The sequence below is a fragment of the Lutra lutra genome, chromosome 16, assembly GCF_902655055.1.
Source record: "Lutra lutra chromosome 16, mLutLut1.2, whole genome shotgun sequence".
NCBI lineage: Eukaryota > Metazoa > Chordata > Mammalia > Carnivora > Mustelidae > Lutra > Lutra lutra.
In genome coordinates this window covers 1,322,428-1,350,419 of record NC_062293.1, presented here as the reverse complement: position 1 = coordinate 1,350,419, position 27,992 = coordinate 1,322,428, and the positions used below count along the sequence as shown (strand labels likewise).

The 27,992-nt window shown below is 66.3% G+C and overlaps 1 protein-coding gene across 13 annotated transcripts in view; it reads left to right on the top strand.

Moving 5' to 3' along the window:
- Positions 1-25,479, top strand: part of BAHCC1 (BAH domain and coiled-coil containing 1) — a 60,734-nt gene extending 35,255 nt beyond the window's left edge. For 6 of the 13 annotated variants that reach the window (XM_047707398.1, XM_047707399.1, XM_047707400.1 and 3 more), the window contains 25 exons: positions 2,200-2,322; positions 4,605-6,332; positions 6,644-6,752; positions 7,085-7,293; positions 7,458-7,616; positions 7,838-8,013; positions 8,145-8,475; positions 9,061-9,867; positions 13,508-13,707; positions 13,829-13,965; positions 14,230-14,358; positions 16,327-16,444; positions 17,035-17,326; positions 18,103-18,285; positions 18,382-18,683; positions 18,903-19,013; positions 19,102-19,279; positions 19,367-19,481; positions 19,554-19,629; positions 19,751-19,859; positions 20,187-20,306; positions 20,493-20,669; positions 20,798-21,978; positions 22,644-22,880; positions 23,367-25,479. In XM_047707398.1, the coding sequence (XP_047563354.1) occupies positions 2,200-2,322; positions 4,605-6,332; positions 6,644-6,752; positions 7,085-7,293; positions 7,458-7,616; positions 7,838-8,013; positions 8,145-8,475; positions 9,061-9,867; positions 13,508-13,707; positions 13,829-13,965; positions 14,230-14,358; positions 16,327-16,444; positions 17,035-17,326; positions 18,103-18,285; positions 18,382-18,683; positions 18,903-19,013; positions 19,102-19,279; positions 19,367-19,481; positions 19,554-19,629; positions 19,751-19,859; positions 20,187-20,306; positions 20,493-20,669; positions 20,798-21,978; positions 22,644-22,880; positions 23,367-23,573 (7,514 nt within the window). In that variant the 3' untranslated portion in view covers positions 23,574-25,479. The remainder of the gene's footprint in view (positions 1-2,199; positions 2,323-4,604; positions 6,333-6,643; positions 6,753-7,084; positions 7,294-7,457; positions 7,617-7,837; positions 8,014-8,144; positions 8,476-9,060; positions 9,868-13,507; positions 13,708-13,828; positions 13,966-14,229; positions 14,359-16,326; positions 16,445-17,034; positions 17,327-18,102; positions 18,286-18,381; positions 18,684-18,902; positions 19,014-19,101; positions 19,280-19,366; positions 19,482-19,553; positions 19,630-19,750; positions 19,860-20,186; positions 20,307-20,492; positions 20,670-20,797; positions 21,979-22,643; positions 22,881-23,366) is intronic. The other 7 variants (XM_047707404.1, XM_047707396.1, XM_047707403.1 and 4 more) reach the window with 5 other exon arrangements.
- The last annotated feature ends 2,513 nt before the right edge of the window (positions 25,480-27,992 follow it).

The following is a 27,992-nucleotide window of genomic DNA, read 5'->3' as shown; positions in this document are numbered from 1 at the left end:
TGCACACAAACCAGGCCAGTTGGCTGGACTCTGCGGACCCGGCCCTGCCTCAGCGGGAGGGGCTGGAAGGGGACGGGCCGCGGTGGCGGCTGGCACCTTTCCCGAGCCCTCGGATGAGCCTGGGGACGTAAGCCTTAAGCAGGGACACCTCTGTCCGGACTGTTCTGGAGCCTGCAGATGGGGCTGGTGTAGTGGGGTGCTTCAAGCTTGTGGGATCTGCCTAGAACATTCCGTGGGGATGGGGGAGGAGACTCCACAGCTTCACCTCAGATCCGCTAGGCCAGAGAACCACCGATGGCATAATTAGGGTCTGGAGGGGGGCCTGATCCCGGCGGGGGCTCCCGGAGGGCTCCCATTCGATGCTGGCCGTGTTCCAGGCCAAGCTCTGCCCCCGCAACCCATTCTCAGCCTGCCCTGGGGCAGCACGGCTCCCCCTTAGCCTCAGGCCTGGCGAGGGGCTTCCCGGACCCCTGACGCTCATGGTGAGCTGCGGACTGCCCCGCACCCCCATGTAGCTGCAGCGGCCCAGCACTGACCTAGAGTCTAGACCCCCCCGCCCCCTGGCTCTGACCCTCCACCCCCATCCCTCCCGCAACCCTGCCAGGCCCGCCTCAGGGCATGAGCCAATGTCCCGGCCCGAGGACTAGGGCATGGGGGCCTGGAGGACTGTCCTGTGGTTCTGACCCCGCCCCTTCTGGAAAGGTGGTTCCCTCAGGGTACCCCATGGAGTGCCCAGCCACCAGCTGGTACCGTACCGGCCACCAGCCAGTACAAGCAATGTTCACTGGGTCCGCAGAGGGGTTCGGTCATAAGTGCAGTACGGGAAATAATGGACGAGTGAGAAGGAAGGGACTCCCCCGTGACGCACTCCGAGGGGTACGGCTGTCCCCCCCGCCCCAGCATGTAGCTCCAGCGTGTGGCTCCCGGAGTCGGCCACAACAGGCACTGGCCTGGGGACCTGGCCTCTCCTGCCCTCCGGGACGGCTGTCTGCAGGGCCCCGCAGCAGCTCCTCTCTGGGGAAGCCCCTAGATGGCGGCTCCCTCTTCACCAGCCAAGGCCACCCAGAAGGGCAGAAAGCTGCTCCAGGAGCCGGTCCCTCCAGGGACAACAATCCCGGTGTCCCCGAGAGAGACTCCTGCAGAGCTTTCCACGGAAAAAGTGTTCAGAGCGTGTGCTCAAAGCGCGACTCAGAGTGAGACTGCGTCCTCCTGCCTTGGCCCAGCAGGTGACCCGGCTTCCCAGTACGGGTCCCCAGCACCACCCCTCCCTGCTTGGCCAGGTCGGGAATCACCAGTGGTGAAGAGCCACGTTCAAGGTGCCTGGAGACTCTGGGCGTCCAGCAGACACAGCTGGGCCTGGCTGGGGCAGGGGTCCAGGAAGGGCCTCCCAGGCATTGCTTAACTCCTGTCTGTCTTCATCCCTCTGGGGGCAGTGCGTGTGTACCAGGTGGCCGGAACTCCCAAGGTCCAAGACCGGCGGGGGTGGGGGATGGGGGACAGGGTGTGGCTGGCGTTCCTGTTCGGGGCAGGACAGGGCCAGGCCTAGAGGACAGTTTAGGCCCTAGGGGCACAGAGAAGGGCCTGCCAGGCATGACTCAGAAGTGCCAGGGAGGGTCTCCGGGCTGGGGGCCAGGTCCCTCTGTAGATCTCAGAGCACAGAGGAGGCCCAGGCAGCGGAGACACCACAGGGCCAGCAGCTTCCAGCCAGACGGGCCTCGGCCATACCCTGAGTGCGCCAGCCCCAGGGTGTGGACTGCCCAACCCCGGAGCTGCCCGGTAGCTTGGATGGCGCAGGCCAAGGTGGCATCTGGCCCCGGCTGTCCTGGCTAGTTGTTGAGGCCGTGTCTGATGTGCATGTCCTCCCAGGGTGCCTCTCCAGGGCCACTTTCCTGCCCGGCCCCAGAGCCCCCATGCCGCCGTGGGCAGCTGGGGAAGGCACCACGGGCCCCTCCTCCACCGTCCACCCTCCTCTCTCAGCCCATCAGCAATTCAATTTGTACCGCACCGGAGGGATGGTGTTGGTCTAGCCAGAGCTAATGCGATGTGCTGATGGGTTGATTTCCCACTGGCAGACGACATACCAAGCCTGGCAGGGCGTCGTCCCTGGGCCGCCCGCTGCTTCTCACCTCCCTGGGGTGAGGGCCGGAGTGGGCCAGGGCCTTGGCCATGCCTCTGCAGCCAGTCTCCTTCCTTCCCTAGCTCCAGGGTACCCCAGATTTTCGGGGGGTCTGGCATCCACCTTCCTACCCATGAGCCACTTGGATCACCATGGAAACAGCAATGTTCTCTATGGGCAACATCGTTTCTATGGAACCCAAAAAGGCAAGTGCTGGCTTGGGCCTGTGCTGGGGTCTGGGGCGCAGGGCATCCTGGAGGGTGGGGAGGGCACGTGCATGCGAGCTGTCCCACGCACACGCACACACACTGTGCAAAAGCCCGATGTCCAGGGCATGAACCCCGTCAAGGAGGCCATGGGAGGTGTGGCCCATAGAGAAGGGACAGGTGTGGGGAGCAGCTGCAGACCTTCGTGGACTGTCTTGCAGAGTTTTCCCGAGGGGACTGGCCTCTCATTTGGGTTTTAGAAAGGGCTCTCTGGGCTGGTGCCCAGGAGACAGGCAGGGAGACTGCTGGTTTGGTTACGTGTTTCTGATGACACGAGCTTGAATTGGTGTGTGAGGGTCAGGAGGTCCTAGATGAACCCCCATCCGTGGCCAGACCCTGGGAGGGGTGTAGCTATGGAGGAGAGGAAGGGGGGAGGCCACCTCCCACACAGAAGGACTCTCCCAGTGGTATCCAGGAGGTAGCTGGGCACACATGGTGGGGGTTGGTGCCAGGGGAGCCCCCCGGGTGAGGATAGACGCACCTCGGGGGAAGCCCCAGGAGCCCCGAGACTGGGGCTCTCATGGAGGCCAAGGAGGGCCCCGCAGGCCCACGGCGTGGTGGACAGGACGCCGGGCAGGGTTTCAGGAGGTAGTGGTCAGGTCAGAATGTGCCAGAGCGGATCTCAGGCAAGGAAGGGGACCCTAGCGAGACGACCCCAGTGTGGCAGATTTGGGAGTGAGGCTTCAGCCAACCCTCGTGTCCTTCTACCCCCGCCCCAGCCCTTTCTCCCAAAGAGCCTCCCGTTCTAGGACACTGCTGTGTCTTGCTGCCTTGGGCCTGGCAGGGTGGCCAAGGTCCGGAAAGCCTCGGCCTTGACCCCGCCCTGGACTGGCTGGTGGGGATTGACACAGATGAGACCCTGCCTGCAGTGGACAGGGCCGGGAAAGCCCCCCACCCCATCCCCAGGGCACGGTCAGCTCCCCACAAGTCCCGGGCTTGGTCCCCCAGACTCCCACATGTGCAGCTGTTTTGACGGCGTCTGTAGGGGCTGAACCAGAGCCCAGAAACTCCCCTCCAGCCGTGGGTCGCCGGCATCCCGAGCGCTGGTGGCCTCTTGGCGTTCAGCGTTGTGGCAGCGTCCCATCCAAACATTTGGGTTTCGGAAATCAAGCTAATTAGGGTTCACCCAGGCTACCCTCTTCCCCCTTGTTTTAATTAGCAGGAAATTGACAAGGAACTTCTGCGACTGAGGACAGTTTTATAAGTTCCAAATGTTTCTTTGTTTCCCTCGTCTGCCCCCTCTGGGCTCCAGGCCCTCCCCTGTCTGCCACCCCAGCTGCAGGAGGGTGGCCCCCCAGCTCCCCAGAGACAGGAGCCCAGCCCTCCCTCTGGGAGCAGTGGGTGTCCCCAGGGCTGGCCAGGGACCCCCAGGGATGGTATGGCCAGCTTGGCCCAGGGCCCGGGCTGGACAGCAAGCCGTAGCCCAGCAAGGGGGCCGGGGCTCCTGGAGGGCCCTCCAGCTGCAGGGCTGTCGAAAGCCGATAGCAGGCTAGGAGTAGCGATGGCCGGCCGGGGCCACTTACTTGTCTGAACCGTCACTGGAGCCCCAGCCAGAGGTACCCACGGTGACCACCGTGCAGAGGAGCTAGGGGCCTATCATCAGACAAGGCCTCACTTTGTCCTGGGGGGTCTTAGCTCTCACGGGGGCCTGGTCAGAGCCCAGCGCTCGGTGGTCATCCATGTGCGGTCCCCAGGCCACAGGCTCTCTCCTGCCGTGCGCACCATCCACGTAGCCCACCCACGGCGGCGGGTCAGCGCCCTGCCCGGTGTTAAGGCTCCAGTGGCTGTGAAGACCGGCCCGGTTCTCACTCTGCTGGCGTTGCCTGGGAAGGGGGGGCACCTGGTCTGTGCACGCTGCCACTTGCTCCTGCCTTTCCCCGACTTGTGCTCCTGGGCACCGGGCGGGGGGGCCGGACCCTTCGCCGCTCCTGTCTCCGGGGCGCTGCATGCTCGTGAGAACCTTCAGGGGAAGCGCAGCTTCGGTTTGGGGTGACGCCCGAGTCCAGGCGGGCGGTCGCGTGCGTGAGTGGGCTCCGTGCTCTGACGTGTGCGCTCATGCGTGGCGAGCGCGGAGAACTGCACGTGGTTTCACGGCAACATCCGCCGCGGGTCGCTGCCAGCTGCTGGCGGGGAGAGGCTCTTAGAGCCTGTGTTGGGGGGGCTCTGACCTCTCCTGCCCCCGGCCCAGCCCTCCCAGTGACCTCGGTTCTCTTGGCATGCAGATAACTTCTACCTGCCCCCCCAGCCCACCCTCCTGCCTGCCAACCACAGCTTCCCCGGCGTGGCCCGGGCCGCCCCCGGTCACCCCATTGGCTCCTGCAGCCGCGACCGGGGCGAGGCTGGCCCCCTACAGAAGGGGGCCAAGGAGTTCGACCGCTTCCTGCTGGGCAGAGAGAAGGCCGGCAAGGCCGCGGAGGGCAAGGAGCGGCCGGCGGCCGAGGAGGACGGTAGCAAGGAGCGGCACAAGCTGGGGCTGCCCGTGCCCGCGGACGGCCACTGCAAGGAGGGCGGCGTCGCGCCCCGCGGAGCCTGCGAGGGCCGCCCCAAGCACCTCGCCTCCTGCCTCCTCAACACCAAGGTGCTCAATGGTGAGATGGGCAAGGCTGCACCGGCCGGCTGCTTAGGGGGCATGCTGGTGCGGCCCGGCATGGCGGGGGCGGCCCCCGGGCGCTGCGCCAAGGAGGCAGCGGGCCCTGCAGAGCCCGGGCCGGCCTTCAGCGAGTGCCTGGAGAGGCGGCAGATGCTGCACCACGCCGTGGCCTACACGGTGCCGTCCGGCCTGCCCGCCGGGCCGCCCCCGCCCCTCAGCACGGCCGCAGGCTCCTTCCCTTGCCTGCAGCTGCACGCGGGCCCTGACGGGCTCTGCCCGCTACAGGACAAAGTTCCCCGAGACCTGAAGGCCAGCGGGCCCACCTTCGTGCCTTCCGTGGGACACCTGGCTGAGAAGAGCCGCCCCTTCCAGGCCGCTGAGGCCTGTGCCGTGGCAGGTGAGGGCAAAGATCGGCACCTGGATGGCTCCTTGGGCCCTGAGCACGCCGTGCCCTACGGGGTCTCCTACACCCAGCTGAAGGCCGAGGGCAAGGGCGAACGGCGGCCTGGGGGCTTCGAGGCTGCGCCCAACCCTCGGCTCAAGGGCCTGGAGTATTTCAACAGCACAGGCCCCGAGACGCCCTTCCCCACGCTCCCCAAACGTGGTCTGGACAAGAGTGGCTACTTCGAGCTGCCCGCCCACTCGCAGGACTGTGCCCGGCCAGGTCACCCCGACCCGCTGGGGGGGAAGGTCCCCCAGGCCTGCTGCACTTTAGAGAAGACCTCCGCAGGCCCTCCTGGGGCCCAGAAGGTGGCCCGGATCCGGCATCAGCAGCACCTGGTGACCCCCGAGGGGGAGCCGGGGGGCGGCAGCGGGGCTGAAGCCAAGCGCAAGTCCCTGGCACTGTCCTCTCTGGGCTACGGCGGGCCCCACCTGCCCCCGTGGAGCATCCAGTCGGGCCAAGGCGCCGCCATGGCCCTGGGCGAGGAGCGTAAGGGCGGCGCCTACCTGGACCCCTTCAGTGGCGGCCTCCAGCAGGCCGGCCTCCTGCCCCAGGACCTGCCTGCGCCACCCGACGAGGTCTCGGCCATGCAGAGCCTGCTCAAGTACAGCAGCCAAGCGTTGGTTGCCGGCCGGAAGGCGCCCTTCGTGGGCCTGGGCGGTCTCAAGGCCAGCTGTGCCCAGCAGGAGATGAAGTTCCCAGCCCCCAAAGGCCCCGCCCAGGCCCCCAGCGAGGCTGAGAGGCCCGACTGTGCCCGGAGCCGGGAGCACGACACCCCGCACAGCGATGCAGAAGTGAGGCAGCCGCCCGTGGGCATCGCGGTGGCCCTGTCCCGGCAGAAGGACACAGTGAGCCGGCCGGAGACGGCCTACGGCACCAACACCGGGCGGCAGGGCCGGGCAGCCCCTGCCTTCAAAGGTAGGCCCCTTGGTGGGCAGGGAGGTGGGGAGTGGGGCTCCCCGGCCCTCACGTGCCCATCTGAAGCTTAGCTGGCATGGGCCCTGGGCTCTCCTGCTGTCCCCTCCCTACATCGGTGGTCCCGTCCCTTGCAGGGCTGGCCGGCCCGCCCCCATCCCTCGGGGCCACCGACGCCCTGCACCAGCCTTCAGCAGAGCCCATCCCTCTGTTCGTCGGCCCCCGTGGCTCGAAGCGGGGTCCCTGTTTGCTTTAGCCGCCGGCTCCCCAGCCACCCGGACCCTCGAGCCTTCTGTCTTCTCCTCCCCATGCAGCTGGCGGCCCGCCCCGCCCCACCCCCTCGCTGGACCTGGAGGCCGAGGAGGAAAGGGCCCGGCTGCCTGAGGACCGCCTGGGACTCGCTGGCCGAGAGCTGCTGCTGCCGTAAGGACGGGGCTTTGGCCACTATCCGGGTGCGAGCAGGACCGAAACTCTGGGACAGAGCGGCCTGACAGGCCGTCCCCGGGCTTTGCTGGGGTTTCTGCCCCTGTTGGGGGTGGGGGAGCTCTGCTGACTTTCCCTCCGCTATCAGGGCCACGGCTGGGATGGAGACCCCCACCACCAAGGCCCACCTGATCCTGGGCTGTCCTCATGAGGCTCCAAGCCCCTCCCTCCAAGACTGATGTCAACAGGATGGGGTGGAAGGGCTGGTTGGGTGGCCAGTGGCCGTGCTGAGCCCCGCCACACACACACCCCCACCCCGCCGTGACCCGCAGAGACAACAAGGACCGCCTGGAGTTCTCCCGGATCCACCCGTCGGGCGGCTGCCCCGGGGACCTGGCCCCTCACCTCATGATTGCCGGAGGATCCTCCCTGCAGACCGGCCAGCTGGGTGGGGACCCGGCCTCCCACCCGCACCCCGCCCATCCACCCTGGCTGCCCCGCACCCGCAGCCCCTCCCTGTGGATGGGGGGCCATTCCTACGGTCAGTGCTCTGATGGCAAGCAAGGGGGCAGTCTGCGGGCGTGGGGCAGGGCCGGCGTGGGGCTGAGCGGCCCTTGGCTTGGTGCGGGAGGCCCGAGAGCTCAGGGCCTGGCAGACTGGGCTCCCCACTCCACTCTGCCTTACCGCTGTGCCTTGTGTCCCTAGGCCTTGGGCACCCTGCCCTGCACCAGAACCTGCCCCCAGGCTTCTCCACCTCCGTGCCAGGCTCCATGCCCTCCGTCTTCCCCCTGTCCCAGGACAGCCCTGCACAGCTCGTCATCCTGCCCTCGGAGCCCACCCCCCACACCGCCCCCCACACGCTTGGTAAGAGCCTCCTGGGCAGGCTGCCTGAACACGGAGGTGTTGGAAGCAGGTCTGAGGAAGGGAGCAGCCCACAGGGGGGCGGGGAGGCGGGGCAGGTGGGTGGAGGAGCTGCCAGGGAGGAGGGACAGCGGGCGGGTGGAGGGTGAGGCCCTCAGGTGGCTGGGGGGCTGCCCGAATCCCATCCTCGCTGGGTCTGATGGCTCCTCTGGCCCTGCCCACAGCCGACGTCATGGACCAGGCCTCCTTGTGGCCCCCCATGTACGGGGGCCGGGGCCCCGCCTCACACGTGCAGCCCCCCAGCCAGCTCCCAGTGTACTCGCGGTCCCAACTCCTGCGGCAGCAAGAGCTCTACGCCTTCCAGCAGCAGCAGCAGCAGCAGCGGGCGGCTCCCGGCCAGGTACCCGCTCCAGGCCGCACCCAGCGGGGACGCAGTGCTCCCTCCCTCCCTCTGCTGCAGTGCGGCCCCAGAATCCCCTCCCCCCCGCACCCCGCGGGATGGCGCTCTGAGCCTCTCCCTCACCCCGACAGCGGAAGCCTGAGGACCATCTCCCGGAGCTGGAGGAGCCCGCCCAGGAGAAGACCCCCAAGTCTGCCCACAAGCCAGTTGCCTTAACTCCCACAGCCAAGGGCACCCCCTCCCCGGCCACTGTAGGCCCTGCCAAGCTGTCACCTTGCTGCCACTCGCCTACCCCGAAGCCCCCCGCCAGCCAACCCATGACACCACCACGCCCCAGAGTCCCGTGCACTTTATCTCTCTGCCCCTTGGGCAGCCCTGGGCCTGGCTCCAAGCTGCCCAGCTCTGAGGTCACAAGTGGGGAGAGCCGGCGGGCTGGAACCGACCTTAGCACGTTGGAACCAGGTGAGAGCGGCGGACGCTGGGCTGACCTTGGCCCGCCCCCTTCCACTCTGAGGCCTCTTCCCACTTGTGGATGTGCAGGGCCGAATTGAGGGACCACCTCGTGGGGTCCCTGCAGGGGCACCCTCCCATCCCCAGGCCCCTGGTAGGGCCCAGGACGCCATTGCTGTGCTCTGTTCTCTCTCTCCTTCCCCATCCACGGTCCTTCCGTGGTAGAAGCTCTCAGAATCCCTGCCGTCCTCTGACATCTCCTCCCCAGTTCCCGGCAGGCAGGGTAGGACGAGGGACGGGCTCTGCTGGCCTGCAGTGGGGGCCACCAGTGACAAAGTATCTGGCCTGCTGGGGATGGTGGCAGGAGCTGGGCCCAGCCACAGGACCGGTTCACAGCCCCGAGTCTGGCTCTCAGCCCCCCTCGATGTAACGTGTTTCCTGTTCCTATCTCACCTGCTCCAAAGGCAGAGGTCGAGGGCTGGCTGGGGACCCTCCCTCCCAGCTGTGAGTCAGGGATCTGAGGCCACCCTCTCCCCATCTAGAACAGAGCCCCCCATACCCCCAATTTCCCCCTGACGAGACCTGCTCTTTCCACAGGCCTGCCTCCTCGCTATACCTGCCCCACGGCCAGCTCGGGCTTCGCCCTGTCCCCCAGCACGCACTCTCCTGACCTCTCGGACCCCAAAACTATGCAAACCGCAGCCCCCAGGGTTCAGCCTGAGCCAGCGAGGACGTTCCCACCCGGGGAGCTGCCCCCCCGAAGCCCCCAGAGCCCACAGGAGCCGGGGTTGTCCTCAGGGGCCAGGGAGGCCAACCAGGACCTTGCTGCCACCCCCCACCCTGCCGAGCGGGGACCCCTGGGGAAGGCAGCAGACCCCAGCCCACTGGAGGGGCTTCAAGAACTGCGCTGTGGGACCCTCCTGGAGGGAGGGGGCCCCGAGGCCGTTGCCCAGGCTCAATCTACTCAGGGAGGGGCAGCAGCGGAGGGGGGTGAGGCGGTGGGGCCCTCGTCGGGGGCCGGCCCCCAGACCCTGCAGCAGCAGAGAAGCCCCGGCGCCCTCGATGAGGCCCCCCCTGGCAAGCAGCAGGCCCCCGGGGAAGCCAGCTCAGAGGAGGGGGCTGAGTATCGGGAGGACGAGCTGGAGGAGGAAGAGGGCCAGGGGTCAGCTTGCAGGGGCAGCCACCTGCCCAGGGCGCTCCTGGGCCTGGACGCCCTGGTCGCAGCCACCATCGACCTGGGGGACCTGCCGGGCATCGGCCCACAGGACCTGCAGCTTGCCGCTGCCCCAGGGCCCCCACGCACAGCCCCTGCACCCTGTTGCTCAGGGACTCACGGGATTGCCCTGCTCAGTGAGCTGGCGGACCTGGAGATCCAGCAGCGGAGGAGGGAGCCGTCCTTACAGGGTGAGCACCACCCGAGCCTCCGGGAGCCTGCTAGGGCCCAGGGTCGGGCTGTGGGCTTCAGCTCAGCTGTCCCACCATGGGGCCCCCACCGCCCCCCCCCACCCTGGCCCTGCCTGCAGCTGTTGGCAGGGGACACGGTCCTCGGCTTCTGAGACGTCAGTGACGTCCCCTGGTCATGGTGTTCACAGTGCCCTGGGGGGACTCAGGGGTGTCCCGCAAGGATGCCAAGGCCGCTGGGGCTGGGTGGCTAACTGGGAAAGCAGGGATGGTTGTGTTTTTCTCTGTAGGTGTTCAGCCCTGACCCGCTCCCACGCGGGCCCAGGGAAGGTGGCCTGAGGCTGATCACACCATCCCCAGGCCTTGGACCCACATATACCCTGCAGTTTCCCCAGGGCTGAGGGCTGGGTGCTGGTCCTTCCTGCCCCAGGGCCGACCTACAGGCGGAGAGGCTCCTGGGCTCCCAGCACCCGGAAGAACCCCGGGGCACAGGCATAGGTCCTTGTGCTAGCCCGCGGGGAGCGTTGGACCAGAGCCCGTGGGGTCCCCACGCAGGCCAGCAGACCCTCCTCCCCACCTGAGCAGGAACCTCGAGGGGCCCCTGAGGAGACCCCCTCCTGGAGGGAGCACCCCCAGCCAGGCATGTTTGCAGAAAGAACCTGACAGAGTTCTCTGGGCTTGTCCGCTTGTCTCCCTGACACACAATGCCCCCCGCGGCCCATCGCCGGCACCTTCAGTGCTGCCAGGAGCAGAGCCGACACTCTCGCAGAGGTCGTCTCCCCAGAGGCCTCGGTGTCACTCTTCTGTCCACCCAGACGGGCTGTCCACCCAGCTGGGATGTCCACCCACAGCTGTGCCGCCGGCTCCCCGCCAGACCCCACGAGGGCCTCGCTTAGGGCTGGGGGCTGCAGGGCAGGCAGTGGCGGGGGCCCCCGGACATGCCCGGAGCCCCCTGTGCGCCGGCACAGGGAGCCAAGCGGAAGCCGGGCGAGGTGTGTGGCCAGCCCGTCGGTGCACTTGAGCGCCCGCTGGATGGGCGCCCGTCCACTGCATGAACGCTCACATGGAGGCCATGTGCAGCCCAGCGTGGGCGCTGCCACTGCGGCTGGGCCAGATGCCCGTCACCTTGTGCGCAGACCAAGGGAGACGCGGTGGCCACACCTCCACTCCACCCTCCCCCCTGGAGCCCCCAGACTCCCACATCCCTGCTGCTCCCAGACCCCCATCCTCCCCTGCTGGAGCCCTCAGACCCCCACCGTCCCTGCCCTCCTGAACCGCCCAGACCCCCACCCAGCCTTCTTCCCAGTTAATGGCCGGCGTCCGCCCTCTTGGAACCAGAGATGTTCTCCATGAGCACAGTGAGCGCCTTGCCTGAAGCGAATCGGGAGATCAGCTCTATTCTCAGATGACTAGGGAGATTTATAGAGGGTTAAAGTGGGAGAAATATTTCCCTGAAAGCAGAGGCCAACAGGGACACCAGAGTCTCCTGCTCCCTCCTCCCCAGAAGGGATGCCCTGAACTCCCCCTCTGCCAGGCATGGCATTTGGTGAAAGTCCCCAGGGGCCCCTGGGAAGTGGGGGTGAGGACATAACGAGGTTGGCAGCTGGGCTATGGTGGGGCAGGGGCTCAAACCCCAAGCCGTTGGCTCGTGGGCACCCTCACCGGCCAGGGTGCTCAGACCCCCTCCAGCCCCACCCAGCAGGCCTCAGCCTCAGGACGCTTGGCCTGCCCCTACCTGGGCTCAGGTTGGGGGAAGTGGGCGGGTAGGCGGCCAGGGCCCCACACCTCCATACCAGATCCACCCCAAGGGACTTGGGTCCCACACTGAGCCCTGGGAGCAGGAAAGGGGTTTAGCGGGCAGACGCTGTATCTGTCTGGCCTTAGGTGGTGAGGCCTGCTCGCTGGGGCCGGCCCTGAGGCTCCCATCCTCCCCGGAATTTCAGAAGTCCAGTCACATCCCTCCCTGGGGGTGGATGCCCCTTTATTCCTGAGTGAGCCTGAAACCAGGTGACACTGAGCCAAGATCCCACCCTAGAGCCCGCTTTGTATGGGTCTGCTGACTTCCATGCTCCTCCCCTGCTGCCCGACCCTCACCCCTGTCCTGGCGGCCCCCTACCCCCCACCCCACCGACCCCGAGACAGGACCATGGCGGGAAGCCTGAGCCTCCCTCCCCACCTGTGTCTGCAGGGTGTGGTTTGAAGCTGAGAAGAGCATCCCCCCCAGCCCACCTCCGCACACACACCGGCCTTCCGGGCTCACCCGTGGGGTTGTGGTCTCTGCAGGCCTGGTCTGGGGTGTGGGTTGGGGCCGGGGGTGGAGCAGAGGGGCTTCTGGCCACCACAGTGGCCCCAGCAGATAGGACCCAGCGTGGGATTTCTAACTGATAGAGGGCTTGGGGATGGCCCTGTCCTTGTTGCTGAGGGAGCCAGCGCCCCTCAGCCTCCCTCTGGCTCCCATGCCCGGGCACCTCTGATGTCACAGGACTCCCACGGCTGGCCATGGCTCATACCCAGCGGCCAGAGGCTGGCACTCCTGGCACCCGCCAGGCAACTCTGTCCTGTTGTGGAGGCCCACTCTCCCTGCAGCACCGTGGCCGTGGCCATGACCAGGCATTTCCCCCGGCACACAGGAAGGATCTCGCAGGTGGTGCCTGAAGTGGGGTGTTCTCCCCGCCCCTCGTGCGTCTTCTCGTGCATTTATTTCCTACATCCGTGTGGCTCACGGTGTTTAATTCTCTGATTGGCTGTGATCGACCTGTCTTCACTGTTTAATCTGGTGATGGAATCGTGTTAGATTGGGCCCCACGGCTGGCCCATGTGGGCGCTGACGTGTCCCCGTCACTGTGGGACCCTTCCTGGCTCTCCGCACACCTCCCCTGCCCTGGGACCAGCCGTTTCTCTGAGAAGCCTGGTCCTTGTCCTGGTGGGACGTTAGCAGCCAAGTTCAGAGTGCTGGGGTGCTCACTGCAACTGGGGTTTTGCCCCTCAGAGGTTTTGCCTCTCAGAGGGCAGAGCTATATGTCCTGAAAATCACAAGTACCCTCAGACAGCTTCCATCCCAGGCACCCCATCTGACCGCCCAGGGCTCCCCCCGGCTGGCCCCCTTTCCCTGGCTGTGGCTCTTCGTGGGGTCAGCCTGCCCCTGCATGCCTGACTCCCCATCTCTGCCACCACCCTCCCCTGTCCTGAGTCCGGGCTCCGGGCCTCTACACTGGACAGATGCTGCCCTCCACGGGCTCAGCTCCAACCCTGCACTGGGCCATTCCTCTCTCTCACCCCACTCTTCATGGGGCAGAAACACAGGGGCACTCTCTGTTGGAAGCATAATCCAGTTTCTTAGTGTGTGAATGCTTTGGGCACTGCCCCTAGGTCTGGGCCATCCCAGTTGGCCTGGCCCACAACAGCCAAGAGAGAGGTCCCCCCACCTCCTCGGAGCTGAGGCAGGGGCTGCTGGGGGCCTGGGCCTGTGCCCATCTCGTGGCTCCCAGCCGCCTCACCCTGGTCCTCAGTCCCCATGTTTTGGGGAACTGGGCAGCTTGGAGGGTCTGGGCCAGGACGATATGCCGGCTGACATCGAGAGCCTGTCCAAGGGGCATTATGTGCCTGCAGCCCACACACACACTGACCCTCGTGTCCTCTGCAGAGGAAGAGGACATGCTGGCGTTCGACCTGCGGCGCCTAGCCACGCTGGCCTCGGCCTGGTCCCTCGTGGAGGCTGCTGGCCTGGACAGCCCACCGTCCTGTGCCCAGCCCCCGGCTCCCGACCCCCGCAGGGCACCCACACTCACCCCCCGCATGCAGATCCTGCAACGCAAGGACATCTGGACCCCCAAGACCAAGCCTGTGAGTGGGGGAGCCTGGCTGCCCCAGGGCTGGAATCCCAGGGGACCCCCGAGTCTCCTCCCTCCATGGGCCACCCTCATGGTGGGGCCCGAGCCCAGCTCATGGTGCACCTGCCCAGCAGGTGTGCCCCCTGAAGGCTGCCATCGAGCGGCTGGACACGCAGGAAGTGGAGATGCGTGTGCAGCTGGCCGAGCTACAGCGGCGGTACAAGGAGAAGCAGCGAGAGCTGGCGCGTCTGCAGCGCAGGCATGACCATGAGTACGGCCAGGCCCGCGGGGGGGCGGGGGAGGGGGCACAGTGGTACAGCCCAGGGCCCGCGCCTCAAGGTCCGGGAGCCCCTGCAGGTGCCGACCTAGACTGCAGGCTGGGGTCTGGGGTAGCCCCCAGACGCAGTGGAAGGAAGGATGAGGAACCAACCTGCGCATGGGAACCCGGCTCCCTGGGAGGGCCTGCCCCATCCCCATAGCCCTCCAAAAGGCTGGGTGGGCACCAGCCTCTGACCGCCTGTCCTGCGGCCTCCAGGAGAGAGGAGAGCTCGCGCAGCCCCGCTCGGCGAGGGCCCGGCCGGCCGAGAAAGCGCAAGTACTCCAGCCTGCTGTCCCCTCTGCGTCCTGGGGGCCAGCTGCCCAGGGGCGATGGCAAGAAAGTCAAGTAAGTCCTGGGTGCATGTGTGGGCAGAGCAGGGTGCTTTGGGCCGGGGTGGGGCCGGAGTGCCCTCTAGGCCCCTCTTTGTGCCCCCGAAGACCCAGCCCCTCCCTCCCAGTACTCTAGTCCCGGTGAGCAACCAGGGGACGAAGCCCGCTGCAGGTGCCACCTTCTTCCTGGTGCTGCGCTCGAGGCTCGCTGCTCCCTGCTTCCTCTCGGAATCCCCAGAGGGCCTGGAGCGCAGCCACACCTGGTCTACACCCCTGGCCATGGCCTTGCCCCCACAGAGCAGCCTCTCAGGCAGCCCCGTCTGACGCCGCTGGTCACGCCCGGCACTGCTCACGCTGCGGCGCCGTGTTATTACCCATTACCCGCCCGGCGCACTCGTTGGCACGCTCCCGGGCCGGGCATAATTGTCCTTCTCAGCTGCAAATTGCCTCCCCCGGAGGACCCATTTGCATAAATCCTACGAGCTCCTGCAAAGCCGATTGGCGAGCGCATGTGCGCCCCTGCATCAATCCTGATGATTTGGTAATAATAGTTAAATCGGCACTAAATGGTTTCTTCAATTAAGACAGAGGCAAAAAATTAATCTCAGGGCTTTATGTCACAAAACATTAGCAAATGCAGGGAAGGTTACGGGGAGCCTGTGGGCAGGGGCGGGGAGAAGCCGCATGGCTGGGGCCTCCCTAGCCGTCCCTCCCCCTTGCCCAGGTGCCATTCAGTGGGGGACCCCCCCCCAGAGTTTTCCCTCGTGGGCCAACTAAGGCCATTGGGACCCCTGGCCAAGGCGGAGCCCACGGGGGCTGGGGTCTGGCTAGGGGCCCTGTCAGGGAGTCCCCGTCAGGCTGCCCCATGCTTTCCCGGGGCCCCCATGGCCCTGAGCCCCAGCCCTGGAAATCCTGTCTGCTCCTTGCACTGCGGCCACGTTCTCTGCTGACCCACGACGGCGGGTCCCAGCCAGAGGGTAGCAGCATCAGGACGAGAAGGGACACAACGTCCAGGACCCTCTCTTCCCAAGGGTCAGGGCTCCTGCCTGAATCTGGGGCTTCTACCCTCTCTCCATCCTGCTGCTGGCCGGCAGTGGGGACCGAGCAGGAAGCAGAAGGTCGTGGGTGGGAGTGGGGGGCATCATCACTGGATGGCCGGCTTCCCACTTGGCTGCCTCTCTTGGCCCCCAAAAGCCAGGGCCCTCAGCCTCCCTCTATGACTTCTCTTCATTACCACCCTGTGAGTGGGGGATGGGGCAGGGGCAGGCCCAGCCCCTCAGGCACCCAAGCTCCCAGCCCACACCTGTGGGGCACTGGGACACTGAGACCTGGTGTCACCTGCTTTCTGGGCCCTGTCTGGGACATGGGTAGAGTGCAGGGTCCCCTCCCTCCAGACCTGGAATTAAGGACAGGGGCGTAGGCCCGGCAGTTGGGGTCCCTGGAGGCTGGGAGGAAGAGCCTGGATATGAGTTTTTCTGGCCACTGGGCCCCATTGTCTTCCTGGCAGTGGCCAAGTTGGAGGGAGGGGACCCCACTCTCAGGAGCTTCTCTAGCTCCCTCCTTGTTCTTAAGTCTGGGGCAGGTGGCCTTGGCACTCACCGAGGGCCAGGCCTGGGACACGCATGGCCCCACCCCAGGCTTGCAGAGGGCCACAGTAGTTACTGTCCCCATTTTCCAGGTGTGAAGACTGAGGCCACAGCTAGATCACATAGTGGTCCAGCAGGCCTCAGGGCCCTGGCTCCTGAGTCTGGGCTGCCCTCCCTGGTCAGCGAGCAGAGGCCCTGGCCGGGAAGCAGGGGGCTCAGCCCCTGGGACCACCCAACAGCCGTGCGCGTACTCACAGCCCAGACCAGGAAAGAAGCAGAGCCCACGTGGGGGTGGGGCAGGGTCTCTTAGCTGCTGCCACAGGGACCCTTGGGCGGACGGGGGCTGGGGTGTCAGAAGCTCGCAGCTGACCCACGTCCACCGGCACACCATCCCCCAGGGCGGTGCGGTCCAGCCTGAGCCTGCTGTGTGCTGAGCTGCGGGGCAGCGACGGGCCCCCGAAGAAGCAGAGCCGACTAGAGGCCGGGGTCTACGCGAGCCTGCAGCCACCATCGGCGGTGAGCGCTGCGGCAGTCTCTGTGGGCTCGGGGGCTCGGGCAGACAGCTGCAGGCCATACACCTGCCCCGTGCCGGCCCCCAGTTGGGGTCCCCCTGCCAGATGAGGAAGCAGAGGCCTGGGGAGCCGCAGGTAGCCGGGTGTGGCTCCACCTGCTCGTACATCCCCCACATCCGTGCTCCGACAGAAAGAAAAAGACTGTTCTGGGTTCCAGGCTCCAGCCGTGAGGGCCCATGCTGTCCACGGTGACTGGGCTGCACCCTTGTGTAGTGGGCGGCCTCCCTCCCTCGCTCGCTGCCAGTGGGCCCTTCCTCTGGGCGCGGGGTACCCCCCTGTCCCACCCCCCATTTCAGGGCCCTGAGAGGGACAGGTGAGACCCCTGGGCCCGTAGGCTTCCTCTGCAGTCGGGGGAGTGGTCTGGGGGTTGCTGCGGAGTGGGGGATGGGTAGGCTCCAGTGGTGAAGCCCCCTTGGCCTTCGGAGGGCAGGACCCAGGAAGTGTGGCTTTGGCGCCGACCCTGGCAGAGGGCCGGTGGCTGGCGGCGGGGTGGCAGCTCGGGGTGGGGGCACTGACCCCTGCCGCCCTTTCTAGGACAAGGTTCGCTGCAAGAGGGGCAGTGGGCAGGGCGAGCTGGTGTCCGCCGCAGCCCACAAAGTGACCCAGCTGAAGCCAAAGGTCAGGACCAAGGGGCTTCCTGCCGGCCTGGGCCCCTTCAGGCGGAAGGAGGCTGCCCCCGGGGGACGCATCCGGAAGAAGCTGTCCCGAGGCAAGACTGCCAACGTGCCCGGGGCAGCCCAGCACACCCAGCCTGAGGACAGTGGCGCCAACAGGGAGACACCCAAGTTCCCGGCCCAGGCATCGGTGGCCACGGCACAGGAGGCAGGCAAGTGGCCAGCGTGAGGGCCCCAGCCAGGACGTCCGCTGCGGTCCCCTGGGGCCTGGGGGAGAAGGCCCACGGCTAAGACAGCCCTCAGAGCCGGGTCAGGACTCTGAAGGGTGCCGGACGCAGGGAGAGCCCCCCCCCGCCGCTGCGGCTGCGGAGGAAACAGCCCCCGCCCCAAGGCTGAGCCCAGTGGCTCTCTGCAGGGCCATGGGGAGAAGGAGGCCCCCGGACTCATCCTGGACAGGGGACTAAAAATAGGCCTTCCGCCTGCTGAAGGTTGCTTTCCTGCAGCGTCTGGCCGGTCTGACCTGGAGGGGTATCTGGCCCCCAGCAAAGCCACGTGTCCAGAGACAGGCACCTGGGAAGATAAATGCTTCTGCCCCACCATGCCTTGCCCACCCCCTCCACGTTCTCGCCTGAGAAAGAGCAAAGGAAGGGGAAGAGGAAGCAGGAGGCCAGTCAGGGGAAGGGGCTGCCCTGGGGAGGGGCATCCCCAGGCCCAAAGGCGGGCACTCTGCTGCTCAGGACGTAAGAAAGGCTAGCAGAGGCCGGGAGAGGAAGGTCAGAGGGGCCCACCCTCCCCATCCTGGAGCAAACACCCTCCCCAGATGCCTGGCCCAGGAGCCTCTCCCCTATAGTAGTCCCAAGGGCAACAGTGATGGCCCCCTCACCGCCCCCCAACATAGCCTTGTGTGCACAGACCATCGGGCCCCCCACCCCACCCCAACACGGCGTGGCCCCAACGCCGAGTCATCTGAGCCCTCGCCCTCCCCCAGGCAGTGGCTATGACAGCGAGAACTGTGAGAGGTTCTTGGGGACAGAGGCACCCCCCAAGGAGCCCGGGCTGACGCTGCATGCGGGGGCCAGTGTGACCGTGCTGGGGCCCTCCCCCTCTTCTGTGGTCAAGATGGAGGCCAACCAGAAGGCCAAGAAGAAGAAGGAGAGGCAGGGCTTGCTAGGTAACCAGGAGGCACGGGCGGGCCAGGGGTCTGCCTCATGGTGGGGGGAGGTTCCCAGCCTCGAGGACCCCTGGGACAGCCGCCTTCCCCCCACAGGGGCCTGCCGCCTGTCCAGCCCAGACAGTGAGGTCAAGGTCAAGAGGCGCGTGGTGAAGACCGAGGTGGGGGCCAAGCTGGAGCGTGCCCCAGGGCGCAGGCCCCAGGGCGCACCAGGCAGGAAGAAGGCCAAGGGCAAGGCCAAAGGCAGCCTGCGGACAGACCCGGGGGCCGCCCCCAGCAGGGACGCCCTCTTCAGCCCCGCCCGGGCCTTCACCTGCCGCGAGGAGGGCAGCGAGCTGGCCAGCGAGCGTATCAAAAGAGCCACGCGCAAGAGCACGATTCTCCAGCCAGGGCTGAGGGTGAGGGCCACGGGCTCCCCGGCCACCCTGGGTGCCGTGGGCAGGCAGTGATGCCAAGGGAGTCCTCACCCCACCTCTCTGCCTGCTCACGGTGGCCTGCCCTGCGTCCGCACACATCACGCCCCTGGGCGCACTGGGCTCACGCTCAGCCACACCCAGGGCTGGCCATGAGCCCGAGGCCGGTGCCATGCTGACCTTATTCCTTCCTACCCGCCCCAACAGCGGAAGAACGGGGCCCTGTCCATTGCGCTGTCGCCTCGCAACGCCAAGGCCATCCTGGGGAAGGGCAGGAAGGTAGGCACCGTGGAAAGCGAGGCTGTGGGCCAGCAGGTAGCGTCCCCACCCCCCAGGTGCCGGGTCAGGGCACAGACCTCTCCCGCCCACTCTCCAGTGGGAGTTGACCCCTCTGGCCCCCCAGGGCAAGGGCCGGGCCGTGAGTCGGCTACTGGAGAGCTTTGCGGTGGAGGACGATTTTGCGTTTGACGACAACGGCAGCTTTGAGGAGGAGGAGGAGGAGGAGGAAGAGGAGGAGGAAGTCGAGGAAGAGCCGTCGGCCGCCAGCGGGCCTCTGAGCGCCGAGCAGAGCGCTGCCCTGGGTGAGCGGCCCCTCGAGTGTTCCTGGGTGCCAAACGGCGGCAGGCGGGGGCGGGGGCCGGGCAGACGCTGACGCCCTGTCCCCTCAGCGCGCTCGTGCACCATCCACAAGGAGGACCTGCAGGACGGGCTGCCCGTGCTCATTCCCAAGGAGGACAGTCTGCTGTATGCGGGCAGCGTCAGGACCCTGCAGCCCCCCGATATGTGAGGCCCAGGTGCGCGCGGGGCGGGGGGCGGGCAGGGCAGCGCGGGCCGCTCACACGTCTGCTCCTACAGCTACAGCATCGTCATCGAGGGTGAGAGAGGCAACCGGCCCAGGATCTACTCGCTGGAACAGCTGCTGCAGGAGGCGGTGCGGGGCCGGCGGGGCCGGGAGCGGGCGGTGAGGGAAGCTGGCCAGGGGAGCTGGGCCTGGCCGACCCCGGCCCCGCCGCCCACTCACCGCCCGCCTCCCGGCCCCGCCGGCCCCGCAGGTTCTGGATGTGCGGCCGCAGTCCAGCCGCTACCTCCCCCCGGGCACGAGGGTGTGTGCCTACTGGAGCCAGAAGTCCCGCTGTCTGTACCCGGGCAACGTGGTCCGAGGTGAGCCAGGCCGACATCTGGCGTCTAGGCTCTGCAGACATGGCTCCCTGGGCCCCGGGTGGGGACAGGGCGGGCGGCTCTGGCCATCCACGTGGCCCAGCCGGGAACAACAGGGAATGTGGGGTCCCCTGGGCTGCAAGCAGGGGTGTGGAGCGCCGGGGTCATGCAGGTGAGTGAGTGGCTGTGGCGAGGCCGTCTGTGTCCTGGTAGCCGGGGCAGCCCCGAGGAGGCAGAATGGTCCCAGTGTCTGCGAGACGCCAGGAGCCCCCCACCTGGCCGCCGGGGGAGCCGGAGAGGGCCCCTTGCTCAGCAGGGCCTCACCCCCAGGTTCCTGCAGCGACGAGGAGGAGGACCTGGACTCCGTGGTCGTGGAGTTTGACGACGGGGACACCGGCCACATCGCGGTCTCCAACATCAGGCTGCTGCCTCCTGACTTCAAAATCCAGTGTGAGCCCCGGGGGGCTGCTGCATTGGGGCCCCCCTCCCTTCTCCCCTCCCTGCCCCCTCTCTGCTCCCTCCCTGCCCCCACCCTGCTCCCCTCCCTGCCCCCTCCTTGCCTCTTCCCTGCCCCCTCCCTTCCCGGAGACCTGGGGGGAAGCCGGGCCACACTGAGGCCCCATGTCCACTCTGCAGGCACTGAGCCCTCGCCCGCACTGCTGGTGTCCAGCAGCTGCCGGAGGACCAAGAAAGCTTCCTTCGAGGTCCCCCCACCCAGCGAGGCCCCCACCCCGAGCCTGTCCCCCAAGGTGCATGACGGCCCCGAAGCCTCGAAGACCCCGGGGAAGAAGTCCGTCAGCAAAGACAAAGCCGGTACCCACCGTGGGGCAGGGAACCCCGGCAGGGAAGCCCCTGGGGGGAGGGGGCGGGGTGCCCAGAGCTCAGCAGGGGGGTGGGGGGGGAACAGGTGGGACCTCTGACTCCACCTGGCCTCCCCCCAGGCAAGGCGGAGCTCCTCACCTCAGGTGCCAAGCCCCCCGCGGGGGCCGCAGACCACTTCCTGGGCCGCCGGGGCAGCCCGCTGCTGAGCTGGTCAGCGGTGGCGCAGACGAAGCGGAAGGCGGTGGCGGCGGCGGGCAGCAAGGGCCCGGGCGCGCTGCAGAACCTCTTCCAGCTCAACGGCAGCGCCAGGAAGCTGCGGGCCCGCGAGGCGCTGTTCCCGGTGCACAGCGTGGCCGCCCCCGTGTTCGGCAACGGCTTCCGCGCCGACTCCTTCAGCAGCCTGGCCAGCGCCTACGCGCCCTTCGTGGGCGGGGCCGGGCCGGGGCTGCCCGCGGGCGCGCACAAGCTGCTGCGGGCCAAGAAGGCTGAGCGCGCGGAGGCCGAGAAGGGTGCGCGGCGGCGGGTGGGCGGCGAGTTCCTGGTCAAGCTGGACCACGAGGGCGTGACCTCCCCCAAGAACAAGAACTGCAAGGCGCTGCTCGTGGGCGACAAGGACCCCAAGCTGGGGCGGCCCCTGCCCAGCCCCAGCTACGCACACCCGGCCCTGGTGGGCAAGGACAGGAAGGGGCGCGCGCCCGTGCACCCTCTGCCCGTGGGGCTGGCGCTGCGCAAGTTCGCGGGCCAGGCCGAGTTCCCGCTGCCCTGCGACAGCGACTGCCACAGCTCCTACTCGGACGACGAGGAGGACGGGCCCGGGCTGGCCCCCGGCGTGCCCTCCCGCTTCCTCGCCCGCCTGTCCGTGTCGTCCTCCTCCTCAGGCTCCTCCACCTCCTCGTCGTCAGGCTCCCTGTCCACCTCCAGCCTCTGCTCCTCGGACGACGAGGGCTCCTCCTACAGCTCGGACGACGAGGACCCGGCCCTGCTGCTGCAGACCTGCCTCACCCACCCCGTGCCCGCCCTCCTGGCGCGGCCCGAGGCCTTGCGCTCCAAGGGCGGCGGGCCCCACGCGCATGCCCAGCGCTGCTTCCTGTCCCGGGCGGCGGGGGCCGGCGGGGGCGCGGGCGCGGGCCCCGGCGGCGGCGGCGGCAGGTCCAAGCTGAAGCGCAAGGAGGCTCTGAGCTTCTCCAAAGCCAAAGCGCTTTCGCGGAGGCAGCGGCTGCCCTCCGTGGAAAACCGGCCAAAGATCTCCGCCTTCCTGCCCGCCCGGCAGCTCTGGAAGTGGTCCGGGAGCCCCACGCAGGTAGGTGGCCCGCCCCCCGCCAGGAGCCCCCGCTGCCCGGAAGCCCGCGCGCTCCCTCCCTCTCGTCCTGCTTTCGGTTTTTCTATTTCGGGTCAACAAAAAAAAGTGAACTTCGGGAAGAACGAAAGCTCCTGCCTGATGTGACCAGGCAGGTAGCTGCCCCCGTGTCCCCTCTGAGTCCCCGCCACCTGCACGGTGCCGTGGGGCGTGTCCCCCAGGGTTTTGCTTCCCATGCGGCGGACCCCCCGGGGCACATCTTTCTGTGTCTGTGCACAACGGAGCGGGTTCTGGGGGGGGGGCGGCAGGGTGCTGCCCCACTGCGCGCACACGCGGGCGTCTTTGCCACACTCTGTGGACAGACACACCGTTTGTGCCTCTGCCCTGGGAGCCACCCCGCCGTGGACACCCCATGGCTTCCTCCCCTCCAAACCTTCCGGTCCAGCGTCCCTCCTCAGTCATGACCCAGCATGCAGGGTGGGCACGGGTGTGACCCTAACCCTGGAGCGCCCCGTCTGGCCCTCGAAGGCGTCTGTGCACACGCGCTTGCACACGAGACGTGCCGTCTGTCCTTCCGCTGTCCCTTCGTCCCTCCCTGTCTTTCTCTCTCCTGCCCGCCAGTCCCCGGGTCCCTCACTGCCGTCTGCCTCTGGCTGTGTCCCCTGCAGCGCCGGGGCATGAAGGGGAAAGCCAGGAAGCTGTTCTACAAGGCCATCGTCCGGGGCAAGGAGACGCTGCGCGTCGGGGACTGCGCCGTGTTCCTGTCGGCCGGGCGGCCCAACCTGCCCTACATTGGCCGCATCGAGAGCATGTGGGAGTCGTGGGGCAGCAACATGGTGGTGAAGGTCAAGTGGTTTTACCACCCGGAGGAGACCAAGCTGGGGAAGCGGCAGAGCGATGGGAAGGTGAGAGCCGGGGTGGGCGGGGCCTGGGGGAGGTGGAGACCCAAGGTGGGGGTGGGCCGGGGTTGGGCAGGGGCCGCAGGCAAAACCCGAGGAGCGGCCCCATCCGTGAACCCCCTCCTGCCCCCCAACACCTTGAAGCGTCCCCTCTGAGGGCGGAGGCACTGGAGACAGGTCACCAGGGTCCCTCCCCGGCCGTGCCTCCCAGGCTCCCTGTGGATGGGGGGATGGTTTCACCTCGCAGGGGGCACGTAGCTCCAAGCAGGCCCCCTCCGCAGCAGACCCCACCCAGGAGGCCCCCAGCATCCCCTCTGTTCTGCCCCGGGAAGGACATGGGTTTGCAGACGCTGCAGAGAGGGGCAGGACCCAGAGTGCCGGGGCCACTGCTCCAGGGCTGATCCGAGGGGCCCTCCCAGAACCGAGAGGCAGGCCCCACGCCGGACAGGGCTCCGCAGCCTGGCCCCGCCCAACTCCCCGCTCCCCCGATAGAACGCGCTGTACCAGTCCTGCCACGAGGACGAGAACGACGTACAGACCATCTCCCACAAGTGCCAGGTCGTGGGGCGGGAGCAGTACGAGCAGATGGCGCGGGGCCGCAGGTGCCAGGACCGGCGCGACCTCTACTACCTGGCGGGCACGTATGACCCCACCACAGGGCGCCTGGTGGCGGCCGACGGAGCGCCTATCCTGGGCTGAGCCCGCCGAGCAGGGCCAGGGCTCGAGCCCAGGGAGCAGCGGGCGGCAGGAGCACGCAGCGTGTCGGCAAATATGCAAGCGCGCCCGGGCCCAGGCTTCGCATTCCTCTCCCCGGGGAGCGGTGCCCGGCCCTCGGGGGTCCCCCACCTCGGCCACCCGGCCACGCTCCCGTCGGCCATCCCCGAGAGATTAGAATCCAAGCCATATTCTCCCTAGTACCTCCGACTGTCTCCCACCAGGGAAAGCAGAAATCAGGTGTGTTGTCTATTTATTTCTCTATGTAAATATTGTATTTCTGCGGGAAGTTTTATGGAAAAAAATAGTGGAAGAGGATTTTTTTCTCCCCACACGCGTGATGAGGGTGTATGTGCATGCGTGTGTGTGAGTGTGTGCGTGTGTGTGTAGGTTTCGTTCTGGGGGTTTTCATTGAAAATGCACTGTTTTGCTCAGCCTGGCTGAGTTATGACGGGGCGTCTATGGCCACGGAAGCAGCTGGGGGGAGGGGCTGGCCACGGAGGGTGGACAGGACCCTCATCACGGCACTGATCGCAGGGCCCCATGCGATGGAGTCACACTGGTGTTTATTCCCTTTTGACCCACCTACTAGGAAAAGCATAGCTCGGGGTGCAGGGCAGTGAGGGAGGGCCACCCTGAGGTTCCCCGGGGAGAGAAGGGATTCCAGAGACTAAAATAAAAACGAGGACCAACTGGTCCCCCAGCCCGGGATTGTGGCAGCAGCCATATATGTATCTTACCTCTGTTCAGAACAAATATGAACAAATATTTTAAAGTATCGATACGAAAAAATGACGTTTTGATTTTATTTCCTGAATATTCCAAGTTCTTTCTGATTTTGGTTGTGATGGTCAGTTTGCCTAAGCCTCCACTCGGAGCAGGGAAGGGACCAGCCCCCACCAACTCACCGGGAGGTTCCAGCGCCTTTTCTGTGGCCCCTGGGCACAGCAGATGGCCTGGCTGGGAGACCAGTGTTTGGGGCATGGGGCCAGCTCGGGTCCCTCCTGCTTGCCCAAACCCACGCCCACGAGGGGCTGTTCACCCCGCACCCAGGATCCTCAAAGTGCTTGTCACCCCCTCATTCCTCATGTGGCAAGAGAGACAGGGTGAGCCAGACCCATGGCCTAGCAGCCCTTATCCCAGAAACCTACGTAGGGCCACGTGTCCTCACATGCCACCACACTCCCCAGGAGCCCCAAGAAAGCCCCCCCAAGTTAGTCACTGTTTCTGCAGCCCAGGTCCCTGGAAAATGTGGGATGTCGGTGGGTGCCTGGCACCCCAACCGGGCCCCTCTCTGGCCCCTTCCTTTCCGGCCGGGAAACCACTCCGTCCCCACCTCCCGTTCCTGGCTCCACGGGAAGTACAGGGGCAGGGAGGGGGTCCCCTGCCCACCAGCTTACCTCTCCCACCTCGTTCTCCCCTTTGTCTCGGCACGAGTGCAATATTTCAGTCCTGGCGGTCACCTGGGAGGCGGCGCCTGAGGGCCTGCTCGCGGCTGGACAAGCAGAGTGGAGAAGATGCGCCCGGCGCCAAGGCGCTGAGTGGGGACAGCCCAGCCGCAACAGTGAGAGCCCGAGGCCCTTTGCAAGCCCAGTCACCCAGCGAAGGAACAGCCCCTTCTCTTGGCCCTCGCGCTGACTCGCTCCCCTTCATCCCTCCACCTGTGCGCATGGGCTGTGCGGCCTGCCCTCTGACCCAGGGTAGACAGGGCAGAGCTCGCTCTTGTAAATGTGTAAAGTAAGAGGATGGTTGGATTTTTTTTTCCAATGTAAACACTAAAAACAAACAAAAAACACAAAGGTTTTATGAACAGCAAACTCTATGTAAAGGCATTTTAGTATTAAATTTTTTATTGATAACTTGCTTCAGAATAAATATATGAACTATTGTACAGGTGGTCAGTGGTCCGGAATCCTAACTGTGCCTTGGCGTCTGCGTGACGTCATAGGTGTCTCCCCAAAGGCCACGGCGTCTTGGGGGGGGTCTCAGCCAACATGCCCACATACAGGCCAAGTCTGCCCCCCAAGTCAGCCAGAGGGGAGCCTCTCAGAGCACGGGGACTCACACACGTGAGGGGACTATACAACCAGAATGGGCCTGGGGTGGCTTTGGCCTTTAAGACCTCCCAAGAGGAGGGCCCCTTTCTTTACACATCTCACCAGCCAGGGCAGCTGCTCCTGGAGGAAAGGAGGGGAGGCTCAGCCCCCGCAAGGCACAGGCACAAGGGGGATGGGTGGTCCCCAAAGTGCCAGCTAGTAGAGGGGTCTGGGCAGACCAGACAACAGACACCCTCTTCAAGGAGAAGAGGAATTCATTCATTCAACAAACATTTTCTTAGCTGAGAGCCCTGAGGAGGGTAATAAACAGTGCTCCAGACCATTGATGGGGAGCTGAGCCCCCAAGGTTGGAGGTGGTAAGACAGCAGGGTACATTGGGGGACTGGGAAGCCACCCCAACAAGCTGCTAGCTAGAGAGAGCCGTGTCCAGTGAAGCTGCAGGCCCAAGGTCTTTCTGGAACTGTCCAGCCAGCCAGGGAGGAGGCACTCCGTTTTCCCTCCACCTCCAGGGTCCCTGGGGAGGGAGGTCCCAGCTGGAATTACAGACCCCAGGAAGGAGACTCAGATTAGGGCAGGTGGACAGGGTAGGATAAGTGTGGGGAGTGGAGCTACGACTCAGACAGGTACCCCCACCTCTGCAGGTGTGTAAGGAGCCGTGGGCCATTTGCACACACACACACCCACACACACAACCACCAGCCCACGCTGGGGCTGCCCTCAGCCAACCTGCTGACATCCCACCCCTGCTCTCATTTCCTCCATTGGGCCAGCTGTCCAGAGAGAGCAGAGGGGACAGGGCCCTGGGCACAGAGACAGGATGGGAGGGGCAAGAAGCTCTTCCCTCAGCAGTTCTGAGCCCGCCAAGCAAGGAGGATTAGAATGGGGTGTCTGAGCAGGAGGCCCGGGGCTATGTACACTCAGGGTACACATCTGCTTCAAACACCCCCTGACTGAAGTCTGAGCACCTGGATTCAGCTGTGCCTGAAGGTGGACAGACTTTGCCCTTGGACTGAGTCCATGAATCAGCAGCCCCTGCTTCACACAGGGGAACTGGTGGGGTTTCCATCTTGGTGGCCCATGGTCCCAACTATCCAAGGGCCACAGCAGGAAGAGGGACAGAGGGAGGCCTTGGGGGCCAGGCTGAGCCATGGGACTTGATAAAACAGGAAGGGCAGCTTGGAGGGAAGGAGAGCCTGCTAACCTACATTTCTGGCTTAAGGGCCCTCCCTGGGCTGGGGAGGAGGGACTGGAGCCAGGCCAGAGGCTCAAGAAACCCAGCCTCAGTGGGTTCACACGTTTACTTGTGGGCAGGGGCAGAATCCAGGGCATCCAGGGCCAGGATGGGGATGAAGGCCTGGAGCCACTGCCTTGGGCTTCTGGGGGCCATGAGCCGGGATTTGCAACTGCACCGCCCCCTGCCCACACCAAGACACAGGGCACAGTGGGCACCAGCGGTCACAGCGGACGTTCTGGAGCAAGAGAGCAGGATGGGGCCAGAGCGGAATGGGTGACAGTGGCCGCCCGGCAGCCGGGTGGGAGAGCTCCTGCTGGCCCGTCACGGGTTCGAAGCCTCCGTTCCACTGACACGGGCGCCAGCCACAGCCTTCTAGATGCTGGGCATCCTGAGAGGCAGAGAGGAAAGGACGTCACAACCGTCCCACTGCCAAGACAGCGTCCCCGGTGGAATTCCGCTGTGAGGCTCAGGCTGAGCCAGACCTGCTAGCTCCAGCCCTGGGCTCCCCGCTGCAGCCAGACGGACAGCGACATCAAGGACACCGTGAGGAACAGCTCATGAGGGCTTCCGGGAGGAGGCAATGCAGGCAGAAAGGCGGTGAGGAACACGGCTGGCAGCCAGGAGGCACAGGGCCCCAATGCTGGAGCTGGAGTGTGACAGGCCCGATCACGGTGGCTGCACTGTCTGCCGGACAACAGGCTCTAGGCAGAGGGCCCACAGGCACACCGAGACCACCCCCGCTGGGCCAGGGTGAGAGGGGCCCAGCCAGCACCTGGGGAAGGGGCTGGTGCCCAAAGAGTGACGCTAAGGGCCTGGGTGGGGGCTGGAGTACGAGGGGTGCTGGGGGTGGCGTGGTGATGGGCCCAGGAACATGGGCATGTGGGGCGAGCTGAGAGGCTGGTGACCACAGCGACACAGCAAGGGGGGACCAAAGCAGGACTGGGCGAGCCCCCAGCAGCTACACCTGCTCCCTTCCCCTTCCCTCCAGGTGCCTCCCTGCCCCCTCCCGCTTACCACCTTCACTCAGAATGGCCCCTGCCTTCTAGAACCTCCCACCCCCCAGAACAGGGCCCCGGGCGAGGGAAGGGGGTGGACAGTGGAGCCCCAAGGGTT